This window comes from Dermacentor silvarum, chromosome 2, assembly GCF_013339745.2.
Source record: "Dermacentor silvarum isolate Dsil-2018 chromosome 2, BIME_Dsil_1.4, whole genome shotgun sequence".
NCBI lineage: Eukaryota > Metazoa > Arthropoda > Arachnida > Ixodida > Ixodidae > Dermacentor > Dermacentor silvarum.
Window position 1 is genome coordinate 24625388 of NC_051155.1, and position 20324 is coordinate 24645711.

The 20324-nt window shown below is 47.2% G+C and overlaps 1 protein-coding gene across 5 annotated transcripts in view; it reads left to right on the plus strand.

The window, feature by feature from the left end:
* Positions 1–20324, plus strand: part of LOC119439931 (rootletin-like) — a 289750-nt gene that overhangs the window by 47930 nt on the left and 221496 nt on the right. For all 5 annotated transcript variants that reach the window (XM_049661195.1, XM_037704895.2, XM_049661198.1 and 2 more), the window contains 4 exons: positions 1666–1728; positions 2785–2864; positions 3989–4136; positions 18511–18692. In XM_049661195.1, the coding sequence (XP_049517152.1) occupies positions 1666–1728; positions 2785–2864; positions 3989–4136; positions 18511–18692 (473 nt within the window). The remainder of the gene's footprint in view (positions 1–1665; positions 1729–2784; positions 2865–3988; positions 4137–18510; positions 18693–20324) is intronic.

A 20324-nucleotide genomic window follows, 5' to 3' on the forward strand; every position in this document is an offset into this window, starting at 1 on the left:
ATTTCGCCCCCATCGAAATGCGGCCGCCGCGGCCTGGATTTGATCCCGCGACTTCGTGCTTAGCAGTGCAATACCGTGCTAAGCCACCGAGTGCTAAGCCACCGAGGCTGGTACATGTCAATATTGAAAATGTTTTATATTCAAAGCTGACATTTTATGCAAATAAGTACAATTGCTGATAGATTTGTCATACATGGTAGGAGCTGTCAGACTTTCTGCAAGATTGGGCAATCAAAAAAAGAGAGAAAAATAAATAATTTTCTTAAATGTCAGTCGGCGACCGAAGGTACGATTTCATTCCATGGTGACGACACATTCAGATCGGCGGTACCCAGAGAACCTTTTGCGCCCACTCTGCTGCCGCGGCTAATAGTGTTGGCTGCAGTGGGATGACGGTATTAGCGAATCGATCTCCACCCAGTCCGACCACTGATGCAGCATCAAAACCCGTCAGATGCTTTAGTTTAAAATCGCATGAAATTGACGTGATGGGTGACAAGCTGCTGTTCACGGCCGCCATGTTTGTTGTAAATTTACGAGATTGCGTGCGCAATGTCGGAGAAGTCAAGCAAGATGTGGTATGGCGTTCCAATTTTGATAGCTGTTATGCATTGTTTCTAGTATTGGTTCTGTGAGTAAAAAAGTCGCAGTTTCATCGGAAAGGCAAAGTATTGATAACGATATCAATGTGTTAGATAAGTAACGATGGTTCGTAGATTTGTCGGCCTTATAAATTGCAGGAAACATTCACCTACTAAATAAATCAACAAGCATTGTGGCATGCACCACGCAGGCAAACATGAACAGGTCTCACTCGATGACCGCAAACGAACACTCGCTGCCACCACGCCGGCATGATACAGGGCGCAGGCACAGGGGAGCACCCGCGGCGTCTGTATCTCTCTTCAGCGTATCTCTGCAGCTAATTGCGCTGGAAGACAGTGTATTACTTCCTAGACAATGCACGCGTATGCACGCGTATGCGCCTACCAGCTGCTCCATGTGCAGTGACGACCGGGTTAGAGGAGTGGAGTGGCACGCTTCCTCTCCTGGTGATGGCTGAATATATATCGATGTGCTGGTCTGCACATTCTAGAAAAAAAAAAAGCTGCCATTTTCTAAAACATTTCCATTTGGGACTTGAGTGGCTTCTCTGGCAGCGGTATAACAGGGGTCTTAAAGGTCTATTGCTTGTATTCGGCATGACTCTCTCCAATGCTTGCTTGCGTTCTAGTTTCTGAAGTTTTTAACCCTCGGGCAGTTTTCTCCATTTCTGAATGCACCAAATGGCAGCCCTTGGGGATTATAAGAGCAGCAGTGCAATACCAAATGAAAATAAAAACGGGACCGGTGCTAGGTCTCCACTGTGCTGCGCTACAGAAAATGCATCATGTAAATTAGTGTTATGAGTTAGGGCCTGTTGCATGTTAGTTTTTTGTCTTCATTTGTGTCACACTGCAATCCCCCTAATTAATACAGACTATTTAGGCAATCAGTTCCCTATAGCTTAAGCAGTAGTGTGTGGCCTGATGCTGCGTGTGCTCGATGCCATGTACGGGGCCGAATGCCTGTAATATGCTTGCAACTGCCACTATACATGAAAATGATAAAAAAAAGTTGCAAATGTGGTTATGTGAGTGTCGTGTCCCTTTCTCTTGCGTGCAGCTGCCCAGTCGTCGCTGCAGCCTCCTTGAGAGTGCCCTGGTCCAGTGCCCCTGCAGGCAACAGGTGTGAATTTGAACATGTGCTGCCCAAAATGTGTTTTAAAGCACAGCTTCTTTTTAAGAAAAGCTGCTCTGTGTGAATGCATAACATGCACTCATTCAAAAGCACAGGTGCATGTTCTACTTGGAATTAAGTCTACACCTGTCTGGTGCCGATGCCTTTTTTTTTTTTTTTTTCGGACACATTAGCACTTTAAGCACGACACACACGAATACCCGAAGGAAATGTTTATTTTTCATTGAAATGTCATTCACCGAGTCTCAAAGAATATATATTGAATAGAAAAAAATGTTTCGCACAATCTCTTCCAGTAATAAGTGGTGATCAAAACCAGGCAGAACACTGGAAGTGAGCTTCACCCCCGAGCCACGTATGGCTTCATGTGGAATTTGCAGACAGTTCTGTCGGATGTGAAACTGAGGTGCACATTGTATTTGCTTTGTATTAACTGTGTCATACTACTGCAGCCATGATTCTTGCAACGCCCTTTCTCCTCCGACTGTGCTTTAGAAAAAGAAAAAAAACTAGTCGTGCACCAAACTTTTCTTTTTTTTTGTGCTCTGTTCCTGCTTTAATCCAACAGATGATGCTTGTTGCCTGTTATTCAGTGCTGGCCGAAGGCATTCAGCCAGAAACGTTGTACTCGAAATCGAATGGCTGAGCACGCTGCCAAGTTTTGACGAAAGACTGGTAAAAGAAGCACTACGAAGACAGACAGACAGGGTGATGCGCGAACTGACAACTGGTTTATTTTTCTTCCGGCAAGCACCTTTTACAGAATTTAGACTGTTTTTTAACATTGAATTATTTCTTCTTTTACCAGTTTTTTGTCAAAACTTGGCAGTGCGCTCAACCATGAAGTTACACTCTGTCGCAGCTTGAAACTGAAACTCGGCAAGAAAAAAATTATTTTTATTGTGTGTTGCCCATAGGCAACACTTGTTCATAAAGGGTTAATGGCAAATTGTAATTGATTTTGATCTTCTGGTCCTCTCTGTAGGGCATGGTTAATGCTATGATCTTTTGTGACGTGCTGTCAACATGATTTTGGCATTGCAGGTGTCGGAAGACGAGCCAGAGGAGCAGCAGCCAGCTGATCTGCCTTCAGCTCTGGCGGCCCTGGAGGCAGAGCGGCAGAGGTATGGGTTTGATTTGATTGGTGCGGCTCAGCATTCCAGAGCAACTCAGGGGCTATCAGAGATGCGTTAGTGGAAGGATGTGGACTCATTTTGAGCATCTGGATTTATTAACCTACTCTTGAAGCATGGTACACAACCTTCTTTGCATTATTCCATCTTGGTTGGAGTGTGGCATTTGAGTCCAGTACCTCGTGCTCATCCGCAGGACGTCATGGCCACCGAGTCATCACTTCATGTGTCTGGGTTTGATTGGCCTACTGGTTCATGCCCACTGTACCAATCTAGCAGTCTGTAAATATCCATGCTTAATTATTGTGTGAGTGACCACATAATAGAAGACTGCATTTTCTGTTTGAATAAAAAAATAAAAGAAATGCTTTGTGTTAACACTGTAATGCCCAACGTATTGTACATGCTATGGGTGAGTTCAATGCCTCTGAAAGCTGATTTAAGTGTAGGTCTGTAGGTTTGTGGGAAGTGTTACTTCCCCACAAACACGTCAAAAACAGTGACAGAATTTGCCCAATGCTGGCCTGCCACAGAAAGGTTCTCACAATTTTTTGCACTTACCAGAAATTAATGGATTTCTGCAAGGCCTTGGACACAGCACCAGAATCAGTCTCTTAGTTTGAAATGGGCTGAATCTGACTGAGTGGTTAACATTGCAAGACAGGCGGTTCAGTTTAACATCCAATCACGCATCCTGTATTTCTCAACTCTGACTCATTCTGAGGTATTATGAATAATTGGCTTTCACGTGAAATCAGCACATTGAAAACCACTGTTTGCTCCTTTTCAGAAACAGGGATGTCATGGGTCATCTTGTGAGAACTTTACTTATAGCGGTCAGACAAATCTGAAGAAGGCAAAGTGAAAACACCGATTTGGTGGTGCTGATATTTCTTTTGGAAATGCTAATTTATAAGCTAGTAGCCATCACGATGCTTAAGAAACATTTGTGGTACTAAAAGCGCTGAAGTGTTATTTCACCGCTGGAAAGGGCTCATAGGCCGTAGCTTGACAGTGTGGAATACTCAAAAAGTCACATGGATTGCGCAAAACAAGGACATTTTGGAATTGTCACTGTGCTGACACAAGTGTTGGACGCATCTTATTGTGCACAGATGCCGTGAGCTGATGCGCCTCAACGTTGTTCTGCGTGAGCACCTGGAGATCACGACACGCACCAATGAGGAGCTCACAAGTGAGGTGCATGAGCTTACCGAGGAATGGCGGCATGCGGACCGCTCACAGTCTGGAGATCGTTCACAGGTGGGTTGTTGCCCTGTCACAGTTTGAAAGTTGTAGTGTTTCATTCCAACTCCAGGGATTTATTCCTAGAAATAGTGTTTCGGAACCAATTTAGGGATTTGGTGTCTCCATGACAATTCCAGGGATTTTGAAAAGATGTGGTCTCCAGTTGTAGCTGTAGTTTGAAGCACTAATGTCAGCCATGTGTGGAGCTGTTGTTTTGTGAATTTAGTCATCAACGCACGCTGTTGATGACAGCTGGCTAGTTTAGTGGCCGATTTTTTGTTTGCTTCGTTGTTTTCCTTGCTTCCTCTCTATTGGACTAATCATGTTACTTCCCAAATGTTACTTCCCATTAAAACATAGAGGAAGGCGATGATGCCACCCCTCCCTAAATGGAAGCACTTCCTACTTATAAGGCAGCTCCTCCTTCTCTTGTCTGCCTGTCCTTTCTCATCTTGGAGCCAAGTACGCCTTATTGGAGCTGGGAGTCGTGGTCTATCCGAAGGTCCACGTCAAACTGCGGGCCTTGCCTACGCAGCCACTGCTACCAGTTGTTGGGGTTGAGGACGGACTTGAAGGCAGGAACATGTTCTCACTGAGAACGGAGAGTATTGGGTTTATTTACACTATTTACATCACGAGTACGAGAACGAGACGGTACGTCTCATCAGTCTAGCTTGACTGGGTCGGAGCATACTACATCGAAGCACTGGCTACATCTCAGGGCCGATGGGAGAGCACTCGGCAGATGGGAGAGCACACTCGATGGCCCCCAAAGTCTTCCTTAAAACCCCTCTGTCCAAGCTGCGATCCCACCATCCTCCAATCGGAGCGTCGAAAGTCACCGATGGTCTGCGTAGAGGGCGAGGGTGCGCATAATCCCCGGCGCCTTCGTTGCCCGACCACATTCGGAGAAGTGCCCTCGGGCACACACTGCTCACTTCCCCACATAAAGGAGGGGACACTCGTGGACAGGTGGCTTCGCACCTGACTTGAACTGACGCCTCTGTTCCTGGAATGGGCCAGCTGGTCTGTCGAGCGGCCGTGAGAACGCGTCTACTTTTCCAAGAGTCTCCTCTTCCTATAGTGTCGAGACACGTACTCTTTGTAAGGTGTAGAGACATGGTGGTGCCGCTGATCTTTTCCCGGCGGGACGGCTTCTCAGCCTCCCGCTGGTCGCCGAACGTAACAGCTCCTCCGCGGCCCGGAAAATCTCGACCGGCCAGCGCTGACAACCGCTGGTCAGGAAGAGAGTGGCTGGTGACCAAGAGGATGGCTTGGCATTCTGCAACAACTGCAAACTCGGAATGCCTCCAACCATCTCACAACAACCGGCACGGAAGAGTCGATCCCGGCAACACAGTACCACTCAGCGTGCAAACGCCCGGAATCAGCTGTTTAATTTACCAGGCCTCATACAAAAATTTCAATAAGCCACTCAACTGGGGATTGCAAATTTCGACCCCAAAATTTTGTGCCGCCAAAGCGAGCGCTCACGTTCCTTTGAGTTCAACGAAACCCGACTGCCGCGCTGCACGAGAGCAAAGGCATACGTAGAGCTGAACCAGAGGCTCTAAACAACCAACGCTTCAGCATAACTTCAGCAGCCTATCTTCACGAACAGCCTGTTCATACCCTTATCACAGTGGACTACTTATCGTGCCTACTGGCGCCACTGCACAGCCTCATGAACTCTAAGGATACATAATCAAAATCGCGCCAATAAATTTTGAGCTCCCTAATCACAACGCATACTTGAGTCTCACGCAGACGTTTTCTTTCCCTTTTTTCTTTGCAGGACACGCCTTGAAAGAACAAAACCTAACTGGGCGTAACTTACGCACTCACAAAAATTTTAGAAGAAAACGCGTCTGCCAACAACTGCTTCCACGCACGATTACTGGAAAACACAGAACACTGCCGTCCCGAACACACACGAGCGAACCAGTCGTAAATATTCTGTTTCCTTCCGTCCGCACAGGACCCGCGCTCATGGAACGCACGTTTCTCAGTGCAAATTATGCACTCACTGAAAACACCACGTGCTTAACCCTTAAAGAAAAATTTACAATTTTAACTATGGTTAACTGATACCCGCGCGCGTTACAATGGGCTTTCAACAGATGACCTTGACGCTTCAGGTCACACAAAAAAAAAAAAACTTTTAACAAAAACAAAGCCTAACTACTCATTAATGAACACTTCGCCAAACTAGAGCTTTACTGAAATCAAATCTTTCAAACCTCAGAGCTTTTCAAAAGAAAACAAACAAAGCTCAAAACTTACTTATTGAAATAAACTAATTTCCAAATCGCGAAACTTTTAAATGCTCAAAAATAAACAAGCAAAACAAAGCGTTTGTTTCCGCGGAACCTTTACTTTTATTTTAGCTCGTTCCAATTGCTTACGACGGACTCATAATTTTGAGCCGCACTCGAGGTGGTCGCGCCCTGAAAGCTATTCTGGCCATCCAGGAACAACAAAAGGCCTGACATTTCGTCAACTCTTTCGAGACTTCACAGTCCCCTCCCGATTTCTGTCCTGGCAACACGCTTTCAAAACGACCGCAGTTGACCGCGTCGCGTCTCCCTATCACCTCTCCTTGTACTGCCACCTTGTGCCCCTTCGCACTGCATGCTGCACCCCGAAAAAAAAGACGGAACGACGGGGAACATAATTGCCCCGTGCCCTTTGTCCGCGTTCGTGCAGAGCATGCTCCTTTGACGATTTTTAGCCGGCGGCTCGGACACGCTTTAAACGAAAACGCCAATCGCACCTTTCTTTTCTTGGCGCCCCGCTCACGCATGTTGACGCCTTTCACTTTGCTAGGCTGCGTCAAACTCTCGACCGCATTCCGATCATTACGACGCTTCTATCTACGGCGCCTTTTCTTCAAACTCACTTTTGAGTCATCTGCTCGCGCCTCGTACTGACCGTTACGTATCTCCTCGGTCCGGATCTCTGTCTTACCCGCACAGTCTGAGTGATTTACTATTAAATCATCTCCCTCTATGCCCCGACTGGCGGACAGCTCGACCGACTCTGGAACAATGCAGCTGTCTTTATCCGAGCTACGCAACTCGCACTCCTGCGAACTGCCCTCTACTGCATTGTCCAGCTCACGCTGTGCATCGGCACACAGCTCGTCGGTCTCAATCGCTGTCTCACCCGCACAGTCCGAATGATTCGTGCCTAAATCATCCCTCTTTTGGCAACCTAGACTGGCAGACAGCTTTACCGATCCCTGAACCATGCGGTTGTTTACCTTTGAGCTACACAGCTCGCAATCCTGCGAACTGCCCACAACCGCATCGTCCAGCTTGCACTGCGCATCGGCACGCAGCCCTGACTCGACCTGGGTGCTCGTGTCTGTCGGGTCAGCAGTGCCCTGTTCCTCATTAGCGAACTCGCTAACAATTCCTGCGACGCCCACACACGATGACTGTGCCAATTCATTCACAGCTGTTTCTACAGTGCTCTGTTGGCACAGCACCTCGTCGCTCTCACTACGGCCTTCAAAGGCCTCTGTCGCCACTAAGGCATCGTTAGCACTTTGAGTTCATCTTTGAACTCGCTGCTAACCTTACAGGTACTAACCTCTTCGGCTCTTGGCAAAACCCTGCTAGCGACTTCCTCCCATTTTCACTGCCTCCAACTTACAGATTTCTGAAGCCACCGATCTCTTTCTTCGATTGACTGCTGGAAACGTCCAATGTGTCTCTCTACCGATGCTACATACTTCCTGCTTGCTTCCCTTTCTTCCGGACTGAATTTCTCCTCCAATATTCTTTTCAATTCCTGCCTCTTTTCTTCCTGTTCCTGTCTAATTTTTTCTGTTGCTGCCTAATTGGTTCCTGCTTCTGTATTTTGCTTAGAATTTTGTTACCGAGATGTTCTATGATATACAAATCATTGTCACTTTGGAGAATGGTTTTACGAATCTCTGCTTCTGCCAAGTCCTCCTCTACGTCTACCTCGAGCTCTTCACACAACCACAACAGGCCAGCTCTCGTCAAACTCAACAGAACCATGGTCGCTACTTTTAAGCTTTGGCTCTGCTGTCACACAATACTTGCTGCGATACACACGCAAATGAGAATTCTGAATCAGAATACAAGTAAAAGATCCCCAGCGATTCAATTCTACAAACACAAAGAAATTAAAGCCTGGTCAATCTTACAGCCAAAGCCAAACGCTTACCCACAGAAGCAGCACCATATCACCAGTCCTTCTCCGCCGTATCCAGTCAGTTGCAAGAGGTGGTCATTCCCAAGTCGCCTCCAACTTGATCAGGATACCGGTCGGTCACCACGTCCATCCCAAGATCCGTGAGGTCAATCTCACCGCTGCTCACCAGTTGTTGGGGTTGGGGTCGAGGACTATCCGAAGGTCCGCATCAAACTGCGGGCCTTGCCTACGCAGCCACTGCTACCAGTTGTTGGGGTTGAGGATGGACTTGAAGGCAGGAACATGTTCTCACTGAGAACGGAGAGTATTGGGTTTATTTACACTATTTACATCACGAGTACGAGAACGAGACGGTACGTCTCCTCAGTCTAGCTTGACTGGGTCGGAGCATACTACATCGAAGCACTGGCTACATCTCAGGGCCGATGGGAGAGCACTCGGCAGATGGGAGAGCACACTCGATGGCCCCCAAAGTCTTCCCTAAAACCCCTCTGTCCAAGCTGCGATCCCACCATCCTCCAATCGGAGCGTCGAAAGTCACCGATGGTCTGCGTAGAGGGCGAGGGTGCGCATAATCCCCCGGCGCCTTCGTTGCCCGACCACATTCGGAGAAGTGCCCTCGGGCACACACTGCTCACTTCCCCACATAAAGGAGGGGACACTTGTGGACAGGTGGCTTCGCACCTGACTTGAACTGACGCCTCTGTTCCTGGAATGGGCCAGCTGGTCTGTCGAGCGGCCGTGAGAACGCGTCTACTTTTCCAAGAGTCTCCTCTTCCTATAGTGTCGAGACACGTACTCTTTGTAAGGTGTAGAGACATGGTGGTGCCGCTGATCTTTTCCCGGCGGGACGGCTTCTCAGCCTCCCGCTGGTCGCCGAACGCAACAGCCTCCTCCACACTTTGTGCTGCTCTGGCCATGTTCACATAAAACATAGCAACCAATGCCATCAGTAAGTGCATATCTGCCAACTTTCTGAGGTTTAGAGCTTGTTTACTATTGTCGTATTGACACCAATAGTTTTAATATTTGTCATTTGTATCTAGTTTAGGCCAAAAATGATTTCAAAAGACTACGAAGCATAATCTTCGACTGCCTTCCCTGTCTGATTTTTCCAACTTCCTGGAATATTCTCACCTACCTACAGCAGTCCCGCCCACTCATTGTACCGGTGTACAAAGGTAACAGCATTTTTGGCAGGTGTTACGTGATTGTTCTATGGATAAACTTCACAGACATTTACATCTACCTGCAGCAGTAGCTTAGTGGTCAAGGTGTTACGCTCCTGAGGTCTCGGGTTCGACCCTGGCCACTGCAGCTGCATTTCGATGCAGACAAAATGCAAAAATGCTTATGTACTTAAAGTATATTTCACTGGTCGCTTCCGAGAGCTCTCGGGGTGTGGTTTACATTTGACTGGTCGAAATCGAGTGCTCGGAATACATGCAGAGCGGCGTGCTCCCTCTCGGAGCACTCAGAGGTACTCTGCTGGGAGCTCAACCGTGATCAGACAGGAAGACTATCATATGGCTGTTCTGATTGCCCTGAACGTTCGGTTAGGATAGGCTTTCTCTATCTCCAATCTCGACGGGGCTTTGCATCACTGCAAACAGAGTGGGAGCACGGTAGGAGCCAGTCAAATGTACCCTTAGATTTAGGTCCTTGTTAAGAAACCCCAGGTGGTTGAAATTAATCTGGAGTCCCCCACTATAGCATGCCTCATAATGAGATTGTTGCTTTGGCTCGTAAAACCCCAGAATTTAATTTTTTAATATTTACATTTCTCTATAGTGCAGGTTATTTCTGCGGCCACTTTAGAGCAGAGTTCCTATTCGCAGTGTCCCTACTGAAGAAACTCTGAGAATTTTTTAATTAAGCTGTCAACATCTTGAATCAGAAAACAATTCTTAGTATTTTTTCCCCCATATCTCTTTTATTACTCTCGGTTGTAGTGTTTCTCAGCTGTTAAGGCTGGCATGTCTGTAATGTTTACTATATGTGCTATAAACTAGAACAGCGAAGAATAATGATGTTTCTTCTGCCACACTTCTCGCAATGCACTTCAGGTTGTTGGGGCTTCTAAGTTTTTTTTTTCTTACTCCATGGTTTCAACCATGTGTATGTACTTGGAAAAAACCGTCCTCACTGCACAAAAGGGCATTTTCACTATAGCATGAACATTGTAATACAGCCCTAAATATGTTTAAAAGTTCACCATTGGCTCGTTAGTCCTCATATTTATGTAACAATGTATTTTCATTACATTGTCAACAAACAATGATGTGCCTGACTCGCTTTCTGCCAACCACCCAAGAGTTGGAGGACCTCTAGGGGGATCACCTTTGGTCAGTTTTGTTGTGATGGCAATTCAGGGACGCTTAAGGCATGTTCACACTGCCACCATCATGCTGTCCCACAATTGGTGGGACAGATGCGGTGTGCTATATGGCTTTTATAGATTAAGAAAAGGCATTTGATTCAGTAGAGATACCAGCAGTCATAGCAGAATTGTGTAATCAAGGAGTACAGGAGGCATACGTGAATATCTTGGCAAATATCTACAAGGATTCCATAGCTACCTTGGTTCTCCATAAGAAAAGTAGAAAGTTACCCATCAAGAAAGGAGTCAGGCAAGGAGACACAATGCTATTCACTGCATGCTTAGAAGAAGTATTCCACTTAGACTGGGAAGGCTGTGAGGATCAACGGCGAATATCTCAGCAACCTTCGTTTTGCAGATGACATTTGTGGGGTCTCACATGTGCTCTTGGGACAAAGGAACAACAACACAGTAGTGCAAACAATCAAAAGGGCATTTATTGCACCTTTCATACACTAATGCACACTAGCCGAATTACAACCAATTGAACATTCACACGGGCGCGCGACAAATAAAGGAAGTCCGACTCACCGCGACCCGACAGCGAGCGAATACGTTCGCCCCATGCTATGACACCATCGCCTAGTCGTTCACGTGTACAGTCACGCGAACGGTGGCGCGCTCGAACGATCCGTGTTTGTCCCTACCGGTGTCCTGCTCTAAGCCTCGCGCGACGGTCGAGCGCGCACGCGCGAAGCGTTCGTGCGTCCAATCGCGTTCGTGCGTCTTGGCCGCCGATCCCAACCCAAAAAGAGAGCGCCTCCGACCTTTTTCTCCCAAGTGACCCCGCCGTTCGGTGGCGTTAGCATCGCGACACTAGTGCCATCTCTCGCAACGCGCCGCAACCACTGCCGGGCTTAGCCACGCAGAGAAGCCGGACTACAGGAGACATGCGGGGAAAACAACATCAGGGGACGCGTGAGAGTCGCGCATCCCCACATCCCCCCAACCTTAAATCACTACACATACTCCGGCGAAGCATGTCACAAGATCTAACAATGCGCGCGTTGCGAACAAGAGTTAGTACATGCGACAGTGGTCGCCGCCGAGGAAATGTCCACACGTTTTCCACAACATGCGAGCCGACATTGTCTCTGAGGTGCACCGCTGGCGTCCGTTGGTCACAGCATCAGCTCCGCAGATTCGATGGCACGACTCCAGCACAGGACTCCGGAAACGGCGACGCAGAAGTCGGCGCGAACAAGCGTCGCTTGCGCTGATGCGCCCTGTTGGCGAGTGCCGCTGGTGATTGCCGGCTCTTTTCCCAGCCGCCGAAATCGCTGCGCCGAACTGGCCACAGGCATCTCCATTGCCAGGGGTGGCTCGTTCAAAATTTCGGGTGGCATTTCAGATGCTAAGTTCACGTGAACAAAGCTTGCTTTCTTGAGTCGAACGAGTAATTTCAATTCGTGCAAGGCTAACTAGAATAAGGGAAGCAAAGTGCAACACCTCAACATCATGGTCCACCAAGTTGTGTCCCTCAACGTGTGACAGGCGGCTTTGTAAAGCCTTAGGCCTAATGCGTCGCTACTTTGACAACCGGCATCAAAAAAAAAAAAGAAACAACAACACCCAAAATGGGCACAAGAACAGGCAGCCGCGAGGAGACATTAGCTCTGTGAGGTGGTCCTACTCCGCTCGGTGCACACAGCATCCGAGTTGACGGCGCCCACCGTCCCAGACAGTGTCGGAGCGCCCGGTGCCAGGCCGCAATACCAGTCAGCCCGTAGCGGCACCCGTGGCCCGCGGCCACCCGGCTCCCTGAGCCTCGACTTCCGAAGTCAAAGATATAGAAGAAGCTATTTACATAAGAAATTCGGACCACCCACGAGGCTTCCATACTCACTCGCTTCAGGCTGGCCAATGCTCCGCGGGCGCTAGGCCTCGCTCTCCCAGGATGCAGGCCACGTGGCTCTCGTACCGACGAGTGTACTTCAAAACACTCGCGAAAAGGCTTAGCATGTTGAAAAGTTCAAACACGCTACAGCAACCGTCGCCTCACTCAAGAAAGCACACCGCCGACACTAGCGATCAAAATCCACGCTAGGACTACGCTTCGGTTGAAATATCTCGAACCGAGCAAAGCTGTTAAAATTATCGTCCGATGCCCCAAGAGGTCCACGTTGGGCAGCCAGATGTGGGGTCTCACATGTGCCCTTGGGACAAAGGAACGACAGCACAGTAGTGCAAATAAGTAAAGGGGCATTTATTGCAGCTTACATACACTAACACACACTAGCCGAATTACAACCAATACAACATTCACGTGGGCGCGCGACAAATCAAGGAAGTCCGACTCACCGCGACCCGATAGCGAGCGAATACGTTCGCCCCATGCTATGACACCATCGCCTAGTCGTTCACGTGTACAGTCACGCGAACGGTGGCGCGCCCGAACGATCCGTGTTGGTCCATACCGGTGTCCTGCTCTTAGCCTCGCGCGACGGTCGCGCGAAGCAGGCCGGCTCACGCGCGAAGCGTTCGTGCGTGTTAGCCGCCAATCCCAACCCAAAGAGAGAGCGCCTCCGACCTTTTTCTCCCAAGTGACACCGCCGTTCGGTGGCGTTAGCATCGCGACACTAGCGCCATCTCTCGCAACGCGCCGCAACCACCGCCGGGCTTAGCCACGCAGAGAAGCCGGACTACAGGAGACATGCGGGGAAAACAACATCAGGGGACGCGCGAGAGTCGCGCATCCCCACATCCCCCCAACCTTAAATCACTACACATACCCTCGGCTAGCATGGATTAGTGTATGAAAGGTGCAATAAATGCCCTTTTGATTGTCTGCACTACTGTGTTGTCGTTCCTTTGTCCCAAGAGTCCGTGTGAGACCCCACACATTGTGCTATTCAGCAACAATGGAAACTGATTACAAAAAATGATTGAAGACCTTAACCGAAAAAGTATAATATGCAGAAGACAAAGATAATGTTCAATAGCCTGGCAAGGGAACAAGAATTCAGGATCGCCAGTCAGCCTCTAGAGTCTGTAAAAGAGTATGTCTGTGTAGGTCAATTACTCACAGGGGACCCTGATCATGAGAAAGAAATTTACAGAAGAATAAAATTGGGTTGGAGTGCATATACAGCAGGCATTTCCAAATCCTGACTGGGAGCTTACCACAGTCGTTGAAAAGAAAAGTGTACAATCATTGCATTCTACCGGTGCTAACATATGGGGCAGAAACTTGGAGGTTAACAAAGAAGCTCGAGAACAACTTAAGGACCGCACAAAGAGCGATGGAATGAAAAATGTTAGGCCTAATGTTAAGAGACAGGAAGAGAGCGGTGTGGATCAGAGAGCAAACGGGGATAGCTGATATTCTAGTTGACATTAAGAGGAAAAAATGGTGCTGGGCAGGCCATGTAATACGTAGGATGGATAGCCGGTGGACCATTAGAGTTGCACAATGGATGCCAAGGGAAGGGAAGCGCAGTCGAGGACGGCAGAAAACTAAGATGGCGGTAATTGGAGATCGCAGGGAGAGGCCTTCGTCCTGCAGTGGACATAAATATAGGCTGATGATGATGATGATGCGGCACGCGTGCGGAGCATTTAGTTTTTGTATATACGGAATGCACTTGCGTGGCTGCAAAAACGATGAAGCAATGTGGATGCACCATCATGCTCCACTCAGTAGGCTGTGCAAGGAAAACAGGGCAGCGTTCCGCCTTCTGCTGCTGGCATGAGTGCTTTGTGTGTGCAGACTAGTGTTCAAGCTGAGCAGCTCTGTGCGTACCACACCATGGCGCACACACTGGTCTGAGCAGAAGGGACAGTGACTGTCAAGCTGACACTATTTGCTTCTAGATATACATAGTGCGAAAAAGTAGACATACACACGAAGAAGACACGACAGACACAACAAAGCCAACACTAGAGTTTGCTCTGGGTGCTCACAAGGGTCGACAGTCTTCTGTTGGTCTCACCTCGTGCACCATGAAGTTGCGACATTTGCAGTGCCGCTTGCGGTGTTCCTCATCGTGAAAGTATTGTAGGACGCATGGTAGCTTCCAGGGCACTGCTACAGCTGCCTATAAGCAGTTACCTCGCGTGCTGCGTTGCGCCAGCATGCCGGTCTTGCAGATTGTTAGAATACCGTTAGAGGAGCTTGTTCTCGCTTTCAACGCTTCGCTCTTAGTGCCAAACTGCCATTTTTTTTGTCCAGAAGCTGAAAAACTGTCACAGAAATTGGGCTCAGAACTCAATGTTGTTCAGCCAGCTGAGTGGACTAGCACTGCCATTACCTATTTGAAGAGCCCTCCCTGCTGCTAATTCAGATTTGAATTTCTACCTAGTGAACCAGGGAAGTTGAAATGCTGAATGTAGGCACCATGACTGTGACCTGCGGTGATAAGGGCCAAATGTTTGCTAGGCTACTGAATCTGGGAATGATTTGTGTTGGATTGCTGTTGAAAGGACTATGAGGCTGAGCCCATTGCCGGCTATTGCTAAGAAGAGTTGTAGACACTTTCGTGGGCCGTCCAGCAGGCCCACGAAACGGCCGCCAGGTATTCCCCGCCCGCTACGCCCTAAGCGCATCTTGCAGGACCCAAATAAAGTTTGTCCAGTCCAGTTGCAGACACTGTCAGGATGTCGGGAGAACTGAGAGTAGGTGCGTTCTTAGTGTTGTTGGTTCTACTATCGAGGAGAAATGAAAAATGAACAGGAAAGCACGACACAGAAAACCTGTCACTAGTAATAATTTGAAAGTGCAATGTGGCATTGCTTCATATATACAAGCCAGAATCATACCAACATTACATGAAGTGGCAAAAGCAGAAACATAAGATTCTGTTTTAGTTAGCCCTAATTTTTCTGGGATAGATCATTCTCCAAGCTCAGTGTACCTAACGATGAGGTCATACAAGTCATATTTTATATTGATGACATACATATAGCGATGATTTGATTGAGGGCATACTTTGGTAATGTAGATTGTGAGTTCGATGGAATAGTTTCTTCTCAGGTAAAATCATTATTATTACGACCAGTCACTAAACATTCTCAATAAATTGTGCAGAAACCCTTGAAAGTGATTCTCAATGCAAGCGAATAGCTGAATGCAAACATTCACATTTGTGGCCTTGTTTCGTAGCATACTAGAGGCATTCCTGCTCGGCATGGCACCTTGATCGCTCTTCTTACTGGTTTTGGGCGTTTGGGGGTCATTTTATAGCACTTAATAAAGCAAATTTCAAAAGCTGACACACCTTCTTTTTTATATATATATCATCATCAGCATATTTTTATGTCCACTGCAGGACAAAGGCCTCTCCTAGCAATCTCCAATTACCTCTGTCTTGGTCTAAACTGGTTCCAAGTTGTTGCTTAGTGGCTTTGGTGCTGCGCTGCTAAGCACAAGGTCGTGGGTTCAAATCCCAGCCACGGCTGCTGCGTTTCGATGGGGGCGAAATGCAAGAACACCCATGTACTTTTATTTATATTTGTTTATACAATACTGCGGACTTTGCACAGGTCCAAGCAGTGTGTGTACAAAAGCATTTGAGTAGACACAAAGAAAAAGTAGCAGATGTCAATTAGTAGTAGGTACAATTGCAGATGGGCTCAAGTTCCAGTCGTTAATTACTTTGTGGAGAAAAGGAATAACTTGAACACTTCAGTACATGCAGAATAGGAGGTTAAACTGTGGTGTCGGGTGTTTCTAGTTGTTAAGGGTTTAGTATAAATTGATGGCTCAATAATTAACTTATTACTAATAAGTGCCAAAAGAAAGTCAAGGTGCAATTTTTTTTTTCGTAAAGCTAGTAACTGTATACCATTTGTTACCATAAGTTCCGTGGGAGAATAATACTGCGAAAACTTAGAAAAAAATTAAATCGAACTGCTTTTCTCTGTATTCTTTCAAGATTTTTAATGTCAACTTCGGTATAAGGATCCCAGACTATACATGCATACTGAAGTATAGGCTGAATAAAAGATGTATAGCAGAGAAGTTTTACACTAGCCAGGGTATTTATTAATTTCTGTTTGAGTAGACAGAGTTTACGAAAGGCTGATGCTCACACGTTGTCAATATGAATGTTCCATGATAGATTATTAGTAATGGTGACTCCCAAGTACTTGTAGTTAGTAACCTCTTATAAGTCTGACGAGCCTAGTTTATAAATGTGCATTAGGGAGTTTTTTTCTGGTTGTGATTCATAAAATAAAATTTTTTTCGGTGTTCAGAAGCATTCCCCACATATTGCACCAATCAGAAATGTTGTGTAAGTTGCTGTTAAGTTCAAGTTTATCGTTATGGGAAGTTATATCTCATTATAAAACACAATCGTCAGCAAATGTTAATGTTGAAGTCAACTTCATTTACAAGATCATTAATGTACAAAAGGAAAAATAACGGTCCGAGTAGACTACCTTGCGGTACTCCTAATGTCATTGGTAGACAGTTCGACTGTTGCCCGTCGATCACACTTAAATGTACACATACTTAAATTTCGTGACACATACTTAAATTTAGGTGCACGGTAAAGAACCCCAGGTGGTCAAAATTAATCCGAAGTCCCCCACTATATCGTGCCTCATAACCAGGTTGTGGTTTTCACACGTAAAACCCCATAATCAAAATTTTTTTTTTAGTTCTTGCAAATTTCGTAATTTCGTAAAGTGCCTAATTCTCTGCTATCCTCGACTGCGCTTCCCTTCTTGCGGAGCCCATTCTGTAACATTAAGCAATAAAGGGCTGGCAAAGAAATGGCCAAGTAAATGACAAAGCTTCTAGAACGCTACTTGCTTTACTAAACAATGATGCACTTCGAGGCATATATTTGTTGTAGTGAGGATATTTAGGTTAGGGTTTGTTGTTTCAGAGCGTAATTTTGTGGAGAACAGAGCCGTTCACCAGCACATTTGTAGTGGCAGCATAAGCCAATTGGCTATTTGTGTGTTGTCTCCAGAGGTGTGGGAGCCAACTGTCTTCCTCTGCAGTAGCTGCCAGAGTGGGAGAGAGTGGCAGAAGAGGAGGAAGGCTGTAGCCAGTGCTCCAGGCTCTCCCCTTTCAATCTATTCACACAGAAACACGGCTGGCCATCAAAAAATGCCTGGCATGGTAGCTAGAGAAAGCTATTCACTTTAACAGACAGACATTTGGGATGCTGTACGAAGGCTGTGCAAAGCCCTTATTCATTCGTATGAGCTTGCAAGAATACAGGTACCCTGGACTGGTTCCTACTACGATCTGACTTGAACTGCAGTGATGCAGGGCCTGATTGAGATGCGGGACAGAGAACAGCTGCGGGAGCTGAACTCGTCAGAACACACACATACGGGAAGCAAAAGCATGTTAGTGCTGCGTCTGTTGCAAACAAACATGTCAGACACACTAAGTGCGCACAACCATAAGTGTCATTGTGGCAGACGCTGCTATAACTATGGAGTGTGCTGCAGCCAAGTGACTGGAACTCCATTGAATCTTGGTTTTGCTTCCAAGTGCTTTCTAGCATTCTGAGCTGGAGCGCACCGTATTCTGAATGAACCAGGCGAATATGTTCCGAGAGCTCGGCTCGATCTCTACGAGCCAAATTTAAAGCATGTCATGAAAATGCTCTAAAGTGCTCAAATGGAACCAGTTGAGTGTACTGCAAGTGAATACTTTGATGACCTGCCCATTGTGAACGAGATATTTGCACATATGCCAAAATGGTTTATTTTGTTCTTGACATTGGTCACTGAACTGATTTACAAACGAAGAGTGTTTTGCTACATCTGTGTTGCTTACATAACCGGGTTTAGTTGTGCGTTAAGGGCAAGCAGCTCTCGGGTGAGTAGGTGAGCAAGGTGATCAGGGTGAGCCTCGTGCAGGGCCTGGAGTCTCGGCTCTTTGTGGTGTCCCAGTGGCAGCAGGACTTGGCTCGGTTGCGGCAAGACCTCTCCCAGCTGCGCCAGGCGGTGTGCACCGACCTCTCTGACCTAGGAGGGGCGCTCGCAACAGCCTGCCAACACTGGGCCACACAGGCTGAGCTGACCGGTACAGCGGCAGACAGGTGTGTGTTGCACCTGAACTTCATCTTACCGACTCCGTGCAGTATGGCAAAAGGTATGGGTCGCGTCAGCCAACCAGAAAATAAAGATGACCAAAAAGAAGGGCTCCTTCATTGTCCAGATCTGATTGCCCTCTGTGTGAATGGAAGCTTCACAAAAGGATCACTAGCGAGTCATGTCTGAGCCCTCCTTCTTTCTCTGGAATGTGCAGTTGGCTCTTGTTACTGATTGGCTGACATGGGCTCCCTAGCCTTCACTGCTGTAGACAGAATATATTTCCCAAGTACAAAATATTGTACAACCTGTGGTATAGTTGTCCGCTTTAGGCAAAGCTAAATGTATGCACTTCAGTGACTCCACCTCAAGAAAAGCCTCAAACGGAAAAAGATACTTGCTGTGAGACCATTTAAGGGGTGATGGCAGGAATTGACTTGTGGTCAGAAACCTCTGTTTAAAATTTTTTTTTTTTTTTGGGGGGGGGGTTCTTTTTTTTATTCCTGATTACGTTAGCAAATTATCATTCTCATTGCTCCGTTAGAAAACCAGCAGTCTCTTTGTACACACCGGCCACCGTGACCTGAATGGTAACTATGAAAACGACTGCAATTTTCAACATGTGCTTGCATTGCCGACGTGTGGCCCGTGTACCCAAAGTCCTCTTCATGTAAGCGGCTATTAGTCCAGCCCATGCACGTGGCCTTACGCCTAATCCCTGAAGTAATCTTGGGGTATGCATATATAAAAGGCCACATTCCCGCAATGGCTTGCTGCTTACCACCCTAGCTGGCTAGGCCTAACCAGTGCCACTTCATCGAGAGTTGGCGGCCAAAGTTATGCTTCGGTGCGGAGTTGATGAAACTGTCTTTGTAGCAGCGCTACAGCACTCGAAAGTTCAGGAATCACCTTAACAATGAAAGTGAGAGCACGGCTAAAAATCAGAATGGTGGCAACTTTGTTTGCCACCATTGGGCAATGAAGTTAGGAAATTTGCAGGCACAAGTTGTAATCGGCTAGCGCAAGACAGGGGTAATTGGAGATCACAGGGTGTTCAGTGGCGTTGCCGCTTGCCTTCGTCCTGCAGTGGACATAAATATAGGCTGATGATGATGATCCCGCATTCATATTGGCGTACTCTACGCTGCGTATAGTTCTGTATTCCAAGCATGCGTTGCGTCGGTGCCCGTTTTTGGGGTTTGTGTTGTGGCTGCCTTGTGCGGCAACAGGGCAACAGCGATAAACATGAGTAGAGATAAGTGTGCTTGCATTGTAGTGCACGTTAAAGAACCCCAGGTGGTCAAAATTACTCCGGAGCCCTCCACTACGGCGTACCTCATAATCAGAACTGGTTTTGGCACGTAAAACCCCAGCAAGAAATAAGAGTGGAGATAAGGTACGAAACTCAAGACCCTCTCGCTGTCATGTTCCGTATAAAGTGTAAGTGAAATGAGATCTATAGCGCCTGTGCGCTGTATGCCGTGGATGTGAGGATGTGGAGGATGAGCTCAGAAGGATGGTAGCTTGTGGAAGGGAGAGGCACAAGCGAGTGAGATCCATTTTTGCTTGCCTGTGCGTGCATGCCACCTTGCTTAATCCTTTTATAAGTGAATGTTTACTGCACTTGATACGGCTGATAA